The 12283-nt window shown below is 45.7% G+C and overlaps 1 protein-coding gene across 6 annotated transcripts in view; it reads left to right on the top strand.

Moving 5' to 3' along the window:
* CACNA2D4 (calcium voltage-gated channel auxiliary subunit alpha2delta 4) overlaps positions 1-12283 on the top strand; it is a 1390363-nt gene that overhangs the window by 576315 nt on the left and 801765 nt on the right. For all 6 annotated transcript variants that reach the window (XM_069628636.1, XM_069628639.1, XM_069628635.1 and 3 more), the window contains one exon: positions 5186-5263. In XM_069628636.1, coding sequence (XP_069484737.1) covers positions 5186-5263 — 78 coding nt within the window. The remainder of the gene's footprint in view (positions 1-5185; positions 5264-12283) is intronic.

The following is a 12283-nucleotide window of genomic DNA, read 5'->3' as shown; positions in this document are numbered from 1 at the left end:
TCTCAGATCCTTCAGGCCCTCCAGGTCCAGGATTGGATGGTATTGTTGGACCTTCAGGATGCTTACTTTCATGTGCCAATCCATCACAAGCACAGGAAGTATCAGAGGTTCACTGTTGTCGGTTCTCATTATCAGTTTTGAGTTCCACCATTCGTGCTGACCTCTGCCCAGAGGGTTTTCAGCAAGTTGATGGTGGTGCCGGCAGCGAATCTCAGGAAAGGGGGGATTCACGTCTACCCCTACCTGGACGATTGGCTGATCAGGGCACATTCACCCGAACAGGCCCAGGAACATCTCAGCATCAAATGCCGCTCCCCCCACAGACTGGGCTTCTCCCACAATTAAAAGAAGTCCCACATGATACCATCTCAGAGACTCCAGTTCATTGGAACGGTTCTGGATACATCCTTGGGAAAAGCCTTGCCACCCGAGGTGAGGGCTCAACACATTTTGCAGATGGTCACCAAGTTTCAGAGTGCACAGCGTCTTCTGGCTTTTGACTTTTTGAGGTTGCTCTCCCTCATGTCATCCTTAATTTGTCTGGTGCCAGAGGCCGGCCTGAGAACTAGATCCTTCAATGGGCCCTCAGAACTTAATGTTCCCAATTCTCCGGCAGGATGTCAGATGTATTTCAGGTTCCGAGCAGAGTCGCGCAGGACCTTCTTTGGTGGCCCTGCGAGGACAACATTCCGATAGGAGAACCTTTTTGGCAGCCATGGCCAGAGGAAACAGTAGTGACTCACGGGGTGGGAGCCCACGCCAATGATCTGACAATCAGTGGTAATTTGTCTCCATCGGATTCCAAACTACACATCAACCTTTTGGAGCTGAGGGCAATCAAACTAGCGCTGAAGGCCTTCCTGCCCTCTGTACGGGGAAAGATTGTCCTGATAATGACGTACAACATGGTGGCCATGTACTACCTCAACAAGAGAGGAGGCGCAGGGTCACTACCTCTGTGCAGAGAAGCAATGCAGCTCTGGTACTGGGCAATTCAAGAAGGAATTTCCCTATCAGTAGTTCACCTAGCCAGAGAGGAGAACACGGCAGCGGATGCTCTGTGCAGGCAGAGCACACTGTCCCAGGAATGGGAACCAGCTCAGGAAGTCATTCAAGAGATCTTCGCCCTTTGGGGAACCCGTGAAGTGGATCTGTTTGCAACCAGTGTCAACCGGAAGTGCGAGCTGTTCTGCTCCAGGCAATTTCCTCCAAGAGGTGCTCTAGGAGATGTGTTTATAGTTGACTGGGAATTTCCACTCCTGTATGCGTTTCCTCCAGTCCCTGTCATTCTTCACCTGATCAGGAGGTTGAGAAAGTTTGGGAAATCTATGATCCTAATTGCCCCAGACTGGGACAGGAGAATGTGGTACTTGGACCTTCTGGACATGTCCATCTGCCCTCCAATAAGTCTTCCACAGAGGACCTTCTCTCACGAGAGGAGGGTCAGGCTCTCCATTCAGAGGTCAAGACACTCAGCCTTCACGCATGGTTTCTGAGAGGCTGAGATACAAGGATTGAGACCTCCCGGATGACATAATGGAGACTTTGCTCTCCGGCCAGAAGGCCAGCAACAAAATCCTTACACCGCTGCCGTTGAAACAAATTCTGCAGCTGGTGTAGGGAGAAAGATGTGGACCCTTTTCAATGTGATAAACCAACAGTGTTATTGTTTCTACTTCATTTGGCAAATCTGGGGCTCCGGATTGGAACAATCAAGGGTTATCTAGCAGCGCTTTCCATATTCAAACACACCTCAGAAGAGGCATCCTACTTAATACCCTTATTAACTCCATTTCTTAAAAGACTCACAAATGTGTTTCCTCCTGCACCTTTCCAAATGCCAACTCAGGACCTTAATTTGGTTTTAAAGTTTTTGACGTGCGCTCCTTTCGAGCCACTCCATTCCTGCCCTTTAAGGTTGCTAAATTACAAAACTATTCTGTTAGTAGTGATAACATAAGCCCGCAGGGTGAGTAAATTGCAGATATTATCGTGTAAACCTCTGTATACCACCTTTTATAAGTATAAGGTTGTCCTTAAGGTCAAACCCTCTTTTCTACCTAAGATCGTATCGTATTACCATTTAGCACAGAAAATTGTGCTTCCGGCCTTCTATCCTCCACCTCAACCTGGCAAGGAAGACGAAAGATGAAATAAACTCGATCCGAGGAGAGCTCTAAGCTTTTATGTTTCCAGAATGGCAAGGTTCCAACAACACAACCAACTCTTCATTGGATATACTGGACACAAACTAGGTTTGTCAGTCACCAAGCAAACCCTATCCAGATGGATAATATTGGCTATTTCAGAGTGTTACAGGCTAGCTGGGAAATATCCCCCAGAAGGTTTAAGGGCTCATTCCACTAGGGGCATGGCAACTTCCTCTCCCCTCCAAAGGGGAGTTCCGATAAAGGATATCTGCGAGGCAGCTACCCGGTCCACCATACACACGTTTACAAAACATTACTGTTTAGACACCTCTAACAACGAGGGAAGATTTGGGAATGCAGTTCTATGCTCCATTCTTGACAAACATTAACTCTCAAATTCATACTTCCTCCTCCAAAAGAGCCTAATACTGCTTTGGGAGCCTATAATAAGATGAGGAATACGTGGGAGGACACAATCCATTCGAAGAACAAGTTACTTACCCCTGGTAACCTTCTTTCAACTGGATGTTCCTCCCACATATTCCTCATCATCCTCCCAACCTACCCCACTGTAGAATTTCCAACCTTCAGACCTTGCGCTCTTTTAAGGTCTGATTTATTACAGGCACTTATCACGGGTGGTAATTCTGAATACAGGTGGTGAAAAAAACAGAACTGAAGCCAACCGGCACTGCGCGTGCTGTATGTACTCGGCGATGACGTCAGCCGAGATGGAAGCCCTTGAGAGACATCGAGTCGACCGTCTCGACGCAAAGCGCCCTCTGCCAAGAGATTTTTATCCTGAAGCAGCTGATGCTGGAAACAAAGCTATCATAAAATGAGGAATGTGTGGGAGGAACATCCAGTCAAAAGAACGTTACCAGGGTTCAGTAGCTTGTGCTTCTCATGTGGACTCTGGAAGCCCCTGGAGCTAGTGAATTCATATTAAGACAGTTTTACTGTGACCCCTAAAGCTCATGCACAGTGACATTCTTGCTGCCACATGCTGAGCTTTGGCACTTTGGCCAAGAGGATAATCGGAAGGTTGGTTAAGTGTCATTGCACCAGTCGCAGAAGAAAAAGGTCATGGCATTAATATAAGAGATTTTTACTTGAATAGTGAGTGACATTGTTCAAGGATTGTACACATGCCATATTTTTCCAAAGCACTCATGACCAGCTTTTTCTACCCGCATTCCTCTGCGGAGATTGGTATCAATACTTACTGGTAGGCCCTTGGCCTGATTTGCTGTGACGACAAGCAGGCAATATGACCCTGGTATATTTGCCCACCAAAGGTCAGTACAGTAGCAGGCCGTTATCCCCGGGCTAGAACATATATCTATTAATTATTGAATATGAGATTCAATAATTAATTGAATCCAATTATTTGACACCAACCCTTCATTAAAGGTTGGTGTCACATAAGGTGTGGTGAGACGTTTGGCACAATTTGAGCTGAGATCCAAGCCAAAGCTCACATGGGTGTCACCAGCATGCATGTGAAAAGATATGGGGTTCCCATGGAGACATAATTAGGATAACAGCAGGAAAGAGCCATGAGGATATCTGCAGAGCGATTGGGATCTGAGGTAAGAGAAACCCCACCCTGTGGGCTTGGCTTGTATACAAGCATCTTATCATTTTGTTCTATTTTGCCGGCCTTCCTAGGTCCGGCCGTGGTCCTGACGCAGAGTAACAGCGCGATGTAAATCTAAGGTGTAGATATCCATAGGTATGTCTAGCAGATCTGGGCTAGGGGGCCTCCTGTTGTATTGCCACGTGGGACAGGGCACAGACAGTACTCCACCAGAGTTATTTTATGGGATATTACCTATTGCTTGGGTAGAACCCCCTACTAGTTTCCGAAACCTGCCCTAAACCTCTTCGCCTGGCATGGACATCTCAGGCAAGAAAAGCAAACCAAGATGACCCGGAGGAAGGACTGTGCTATACGGCGGTCACTGATGAGGGTAGGAGGTATGGGAGGGCCATGCTTTTATACCGTAGGTTTCATTGACATTTGTCTGTCTGCTTGGCTTGTCCTGGACACTTTGGTGCTGCGTCTGGGAGGTCACTTCTCCATCCACGGCATGGTCCAAGCATGGCAGATTTGAAATCCATCTGTAAATTGGCACCACCCCTGGATTCAGAGAGGTCTTTATAAAGAGAGCTATCCCTACTTCCTGCATAAAATGTTCTACACCGCTGCCCGTCGAGTGAAGCGCTGACAGGTCGCATTGTCCCGCATCGACTGTTCCGCCTTTGATATTGGCAAACGTGCAGTCAAGACAAGGTAGGTTTTGGTGCACCCACCATCTTGGCAGCAGTTACTAAGAGATGGGAGAAAATGTTTAAAAGTAGGTTATTTTTTTTTATAGAAGCCCGCAGTGAAGCACATCCCGACTGGATTAACATATGCACAATTATGACGGCGAAAATGCAGACTTTTTTTTTAGACCCCCGTTACACCATATATATATGTGGGGGGTATGTAATATAATGGTAAAATGGCGGAAGTGCGGTGGTCTCCCCGGGTCTCCCCCCTTACAGCCTATGTATGTGGTGTAAGGGGGGGTATAAAAAAATGCACACAAATAAAGTCGCCATTTTCAGCCATCGTAATAAAAGTGCTCGCAATAATCACATAGATACACATATTTGCCTCATTTTTCATAGGAGGAAATTGATTGTTAAATTATTGCAGAAAAGTAATTAAAAGGCATCTATAATCAGCGTAAGTTGCCCCATTAAAAAACGTTCTTTAACAGTGACCCTACGCATCTGACCGGTTGCACAGTAGTCCGGGTTTGACATGTCCCCGTCATTCTGGCCCACTTGTATCCTGCAGCACGTTCTGCATCCCAGATGAGGGACTGTAACCTGTTTCCAGTGACAGATTGTCCCCCCACCTCTCCTTAGTGGAACTAGACAGCATGGCCCCTGGACCTGCAGGTCAGAATTAGGAGCATGTGTGCTGCCGGTGGCGCAGGCTGACCTCCAGACTGACCCTGCTCTTTGTTTTCCTCTGTCAGCTCTTTGCATCCCAGGCGCAGAGTCTCCTGCTCATGACGACGGTGGCCATGCCGGTCTTCAGCAAGAAGAACGAGACGGTAAGTCTGTTGCACGGCCACATGCACCAACCATTTTCTGTCATAGTCAAGGGTTGAGGTCAAGGGGAGGGTCCGGGGCTCGGGGGACACCACTTCATGTTCTCATTGTGTATGTAAGGCGCAGCTGGTAAGAAACTCTGCCCCAGTTCATGAACCAAGCAAGGCCATGAGTCCTGCATGAAAACACCAGGCTATGTGTGTTACTCATTTTGCTGTGAAGTCTGTTGTGAGACACATCTGAGACGGGTGTCATTACTACCCACAAAGAAACACTACTTCTAGTAGTGCTCATAGACTCAGATAAGCCAATCCATCCATGAGGTATCCTGGAGTTCTGTTCATCCATGGCTCGAGCAAAGATATGTAGTGTTAGGTTTTCCTTATTGCCATGTGTGTGTCATTAATCTGGCCTCTTAATGGTCTAGGTATGTCTGAGGGTGCATTATTGCTCGTTTCTGGGGTTCCTGCAGACTGAGTGATTGTGAAAGGGTACCTGGTTGGAGCGTGCCCTCATAGGGAGGGTCAGTCACGCTAAGGCCCAGGGATGACCGTGGTAGCGTGTCATAGGCTCGAGTGTAGCACAGGAGAGGACTAATACGTGTTTGGAGAGTATCTTCTGCCTGAGACACAAGACACAACAGCCCGCACGAGCTGGGGTCCCAGCTCCAGTGTAACATTACTTTTTGGGGAACAGCCTGGATAATTATCTTGGCCATCATGTGGTGGCGTGCTCCCTGCGGTGCATTCACGGCAGAACCACAGAATGGTGGCACCATGCGCCTGGTAATCGGCCTCCTTTTACAAAGTGGCCGATGCCGCTGTGCTCTTCACTCGTTTACTTCTCTGGTTACTCTAAGACAGTGGTCTTCAAAGTGAGGGGCTCGACCCGTGGGGCGGGCGAAGGATGTCCAAGAGGGGTCCCAGGCTCTTTAAAATGGATTAGGATGACTGTTTTTCATATGTTTACTCATGGGGAGGGTGGGGGATTCTGTATGAAAAGTTGAATACCACTGCTCTAAAATGAGGCTTGCCCTGATATTAGTATGTCAGAAAACACTTGCTTAAAGTATGTACCTTATTAAAATACTATCTTCAACGCTTCCTGACAAAATACACCCCTTCTAGGCCCCTGTGTTCCTCTGGCACCAACTCCCTGCGTGTGAAGCAGTTTGCTAAACAGAGAGCTGGTGGTCGATCACTTTCCTCGGCGGGCTCCCTTCTGTGGAATAGCCTCGCTCTCCCTCTGCGGCTTGAGCCGGACCTCCTTAAATTCTGAAAAAAGCCTCAAGACCTTTCTCTTTACCTCTTCCTTCTCCTCCTCCCTTCCCTGCTAATCATACAGTAGCGTGACTGATGTGCAGAGCCCTTAAGTATCCTCAAGGCCCTGACCCCCCCCACATCTCTCATCCCAGCCGCTGTCTATTTTACTGCACTTACTTAGGCTCCCACGGGAGGTTGCACTTACGTTCTTCTCTTCTTAAGCACTTCTCGGGAGGATAGCTCAGGGGCAACGTGCTCCCCTTGGAAGCAAGATGACACGGAGCAACATAGGTTTGATCCCCGGGTCTGCGCTTAGACACCTCTGGGTATTGAGCGTGTTATAAATAACCTATCATATCCATGAGCAATTCTCCATGAGCACTTCTCCATGAGTACCACAGCAGCTATCCCTTACCCCTCTCCCCTCTGCACTTGCACATTCTGAACACTCACAAGGCATAGAAAGTTTGTCTACCCTCCCTGTTACTCTCATTATTTGTTTGTACTATTAATTCAATTATTTATCTTTGTTGTAATTCTTTGTCTACCTTCCCCTGTCCCCACCCTGTTGCCCTGTGGGCGCTTTGAAACAGTTTGTATAAGCGCGTAATAGATGAGCAATAAATAAATTAAATAAATATGTCACTCATCTGTCTGCTCTGGCTCTGTGGAGGGATTCAACCACAAAGGGGAGATCTTCAAGGGTTACCACAAGGGATTCAGAGCAGTGCCTCACCTGCTGATTTCTGTACCATCAGTGCATGGCCCAGAAATAATCTCACCTCATTTACTAACCAACCAACATACAAAGCAAAACATGTAAAGAAACATATTTGAGGATGATGATTTTCGGCACCCCTGATAGAGTAGGGTGAATTTCAGAAATTCCCCCCACAAGCGCCATGAGGTGGAACAACAGGAGTTTAAATTAAAAAAAAAATTGCATACAGAAAATGCTCCTGGACTTTGTTGTGGCAGCACTGATAAAAAATAGTAGCTATGGTCTTTTATCCTGTGAAATGTGTGCTGACAGGTGAAGGAGGAGCCACCTCTTTCACCTGAAATCCTAAATAAGGGTAATGAGCATTTGATGAAGCCGTCCATTGTTTTAGAATCCTCAAATAATTCAAACCTGTTTGAAAAATACAGAATTGTACGTTATAAGTTGCCATTTAAAATAACATAAGACTTCTCTAAAACTTCTGAAAAATGTAAACAATATATTAACAAGTTATGCCTACTTGTTTAAAAAGTTAAAATAGGACGTTGTCATCTCTCTTACAAAAACAATGCTCTGGAAGCTATTGCAATTTCTTTTTACAAATGGTTGAAATTAAAAAAAAAATCTCAAACAAGTTTTGTGCTTTTGTGTAAAGATGTTTTAAAAGTTATTGATAGTTCTCTACATGCAAGGTGACCGTTTAAAACAAGTTATACATGTTCTTTATATGTTTTAAAAGAGTGCAAATAGTTTTGTAAAAAAATGTCAACTTTTTAAAAAGCCAAATATCTTTTTAAGACACAGTGAGCAAAAAACTATGGCTGCGAACTCTCAAAGTGGGGAAAAAAAAACACAGAACAGGTCATCAAGCCATGTTCTTTCTGAAGAGGCGCACCTGCTACCTTTTCTGAAATGTTTTGCAAGGAACTTGGGGTTGGTCACCCTGATTTACCTGGGGGAACCCAGACGTGGACTCCCTGTTCACTGTGCTCAGAGAGGCACAGCTCCGCCTCACTGATGAGGCCCAACAAGGTTGAAACACGTGTCTGGGGTTGCTGTTGGTACTCTTGTTCAGAGGGGAATTGCCATAGCATTTCGTTGCTGGACTGCCCATGTGGGCGGGACAAAGACTGATATGCAAATTGATATTTCCCATCTGTGAAAGGTACAGTGAGCAAAAAGTGATGGCTGCGAACTCTCAAAGTGGGATAAAAACCACAGAACAGGTTATCATGCCATGTTCTTTCTGGAGAGGGGTGCCTGCTACCTTTTCTGAACAATGTTTTAAAAGTTATTGATAGTTCTCTACATGCAAGGTGACCTTTTAAAACAAGTTATACGTGTTGTTTATATGTTTTAAAAGAGTGCAAATAGTTTTGTAAAAAAATTAAAACTTTTTAAAAAGCCACATTTTTTTAAGGCAAAATGTTAAAAACATATTTAGAATTTTTAAAAAAACATTTGTGAGTGTTGTTTACAACTTCTTAACACAAATGCACACCTTGACTTATACTAAAAAGTTGGGATTTGAGGAGATGGAGTAGAGCCACAGCAAAGATGCCACGCTCCATCAAAGCTCTGGCTGATCTGCAGACACTTGAGGCCCCAGCACCACCCTGCACGCGTGTTCTTGGTCTCTCCCACAGTTTCCTGGTTTCGCATGGCACTCTGTGAGCCACCAGATCTGGCTAGAAGTAGAAGAGTTAGCTTCGAAGGGCTACAAGTAGGAAGCAAGGCATGTGAGGCAAAAGTGTTTCTAAACATGGTTGCCCGGCACAGAGCCCTTACTGACCGCAGGAGGACGCGCAGGTGAGAGTGCTCTTCCAGAATACCCTCATTTTGCATCAGAACCTTAGAGACCAGCTCAGCGAGACATTATCCATCACTTCTCCCCTTGTGTGACAGAAACTGGACATTACAGTTTAACCATGGCACGGCACTTTCTATCCGTGCAGCCGGGTACCATGGCCACCTGCGCCAGTCGAAGATTTCAGGATGATTGCAGGTGACATTATACTCTAGGTGACATGGCACTGGGTCTGCTGTTTGAATACTGGTGAGGGCACATGAACACGGACAGACCTGTGGCAAGGAAACTCAAAAACCTCACTGTAAGGACCCGAAAAATGATGTGGGCAAAGAGGAAGAAATGGAGGGTGCCGCGACCAGTGGGCAGAAAGGACTGTGGGACTTCATGCTACCTATGAAGTCTCACCATAAAAAACAATCAGTTCTGTGGATACTTGTCTGGACGCCACTGCCCATCATTTTGAAAAAACACAGAAAGAGGACTCTGGGTGAGTTGCTGAATAGTAACCGACTTGGGGAATGCTTCTACTGGTGTATGGATACTACAGACGGTTATAGAGAAGAGCATGCAGTACATGTTGGCACTTGATACCAAACTAAATAACAGTGAAAACGTAGAGGTCCCCCAAAATCAGAGTTTGAGGGCTCACAGAAGCGGTATGTGAGGAAGAGCTGAGGCTTGGGTTGCAATCTTATTTTGATACTTTCCTATGGTTTCCTGATGCTCCAGAGCGGATCCTGATGGAAAGAGGATTTCACCTCTCCTTGAGGCCAATGGCATTTCCTAGTGCCTAGTCCTAGTGCTGGAAAGTGTGGCTCTGTCTTCGTGATCCCGAAAGACCCTGATTTTAGAGAGGACATTCTGAGGGAAGCAGCCCTGTTTAAGATCTTCAGGGTGGCCAGAAATGCTAAAAAATATAAAGCAGTTTGACAATCGGCAAGATTAAAATTGTTGCACAAAAATCATCAATTTGCATTTCTGGATTTGTTGCCACTACAAAGTCCTTCCAAAGGGTCCATGCAAAAGTGGAAGACCGTAGAATAACTGATGCCTGTTCACTTAAGTGACGGCCAATCCCTGGTGTGTCCTCTAAACACCGGATCCTTCCACTAGGGTGTTACTGCACCAACCGAAACTGGGGGGCTGTAACATGTTTTTGACTAGCAATTCTTTTCTTGTTCCCTCTCCCCCTCTTTGCCTACTTCCCCATCCCCCATCAAAGGGAATGTTTCTTAATACACAGGGGAACAACTGGAAATGCAGAAGGAAGTAAATAAATGGTTGTTTCATGCCATATGGTGAACGATTGTCCCCTTTCTTTAGTGGCATTGCTTGAGTAATAATTTTATGAAGTTGTGATGTCTTTTAGTTGCAGCCTAGTAAAATGTAAGTTGTAAAATAGTTGGCAGATTGCATTTAGGAATTTTGAACAGCTAATCATAACATGGATTTGGAGTTAGGATAGGGATAGGTGCGAGCAGGCATTTTGCCCACTGTGTGCTACTTTCCTGTGCTTTTATCACTTTTTAGTCTTCCTCGTTCTTTTTTTCTTGTATTTTTATTTATTTGAAGAGAGAGAAAGTCCTGAACAAGAATCCCTGGACATGAGGATATTCGTGTGTGTATGGCAATCCCATGTCTGGGTGCCTTCCTATAGAGTTAAGGTACTTTGAGGCATATAGTACGCAGGCGATGAGTAGGGAGCCACTGATCATACAGAGGATATTGTACTGACATACACATATACACAGATGACCATTTACAATATTTAATGAATGTACTCATACATGCACAGATGATGGGGCAGGGTGGAGTATGATAAGGGCATGGCAAGGAAATGGAGAAATATGACTCAGGTGCTCCTTTAAGGGAGAGGAGGCACCTTTTCATGGCAGTTTTGAATCCAGGAACAATAGGGATGGACTTGATGTCTGGGATTAGGGAGTTCAGTAGTGGGGATCAAGGATGGTAAAGAGGCCAACGTGTTTGCCAGCACGTGGAGCATGGGGAACCGAAAGGTCAAGGAAGGCTTGAGATCTCGAGGTGCGTGTGCATGAGTAGCAGAACATTGGGTTAGCCAGTTGGGGGTGAAAGCTCATGGATTTATTTGAGGACAAGAAGAAGGAATATGCATTTCACTGTCATCCCACCCGAGGAAGTGCACACAGGTGGGTAAGGATTGAGGGAGGTGGCAGCAGATGCAGATGGCAAAGTTCAGTACTTTAGGAGGGGTAAAGTAGTACAGAGTGGGTGCCCCATGTAGTAACGAGGGGAAAGTAAAGAGAAGAGGCACGATGAGGCTATTTGGGCCAAGAGGTAGACCATCTCAGTTTTGGAGGGGTTAAGCAACAACAGCATAGCACCATCCATTGGCAAATGGCGGCCAGGCCGCCACCGATTCAGGAGGATAACTCTGGGCCGAGGGAAGAAGAAGATTTGTGATCCTCATTAAAGGGAGGATACAAGAATGTAAACCTTTTTGGATCTACCCTTGCACCTATAATGTATTCAGGTTGATGATAATTAATAAAAAATATTAATTATAAAAAGAAGATACGAGAAGCCAAAGGAGTTGATGTGTTTTCCAGGACGTGAGTTGTAGAATGTAAGTGGGGATGAGGGTCCAAGAATGTTATTTGGATAGCATAGGAATTTGCAACAATCCAGTCGATGGAAATGGAATGGACAGCTGGGTAAGACGCAGCCCATGCAAGATCAGTTCCCTGGAAACCAATGATATAAGAGTCATGAGGATAGATGCATGGTCGGCGGTGTCATAACTGGCAGAAAGATCAAGTAGGATGAAGATAGAAAATAGTTGGGAGCCTCTGTAATGATGTTGGAGACTTGTGTAAGGGCTTTTTCCATTTAGCGATGATTTGGGAACACAGCCTAGAAGTTTATATGTTTCTGTGAACCATATGTTCCAAAGGTTTGAATATGTCACTAGAACGGAGATTGGGTGCTATTTGGCAAATTTGTTGTGGTGGGACATAGGATTTATTTTGATAGGTGTCATGGTGCCCATCTTAAAGTAGTCTGGGAAGATCCCAGAGGACAGGGAGAGTTTGAAGAGAGGGGGGGAGGTTGGTGCTAATAAGGGGTTCCAGTTCCTTGATGGTCTGGGGTGCAAAAGGGTCTGCATGAGCAGAGGATGGGTTGGCAGACCAAATGATGGGTGCCCATTCAGCACTGGTAATATGCAGAAACTTAGAGAGAAACCAGAGGG

The sequence above is a fragment of the Ambystoma mexicanum genome, chromosome 12, assembly GCF_040938575.1.
Source record: "Ambystoma mexicanum isolate Mex_15411 chromosome 12, UKY_AmexF1_1, whole genome shotgun sequence".
NCBI classification, from domain to species: Eukaryota; Metazoa; Chordata; class Amphibia; order Caudata; family Ambystomatidae; genus Ambystoma; species Ambystoma mexicanum.
Note: the sequence above shows the minus strand (reverse complement) of the source record. Positions and strands in the feature narration are given on the sequence as shown.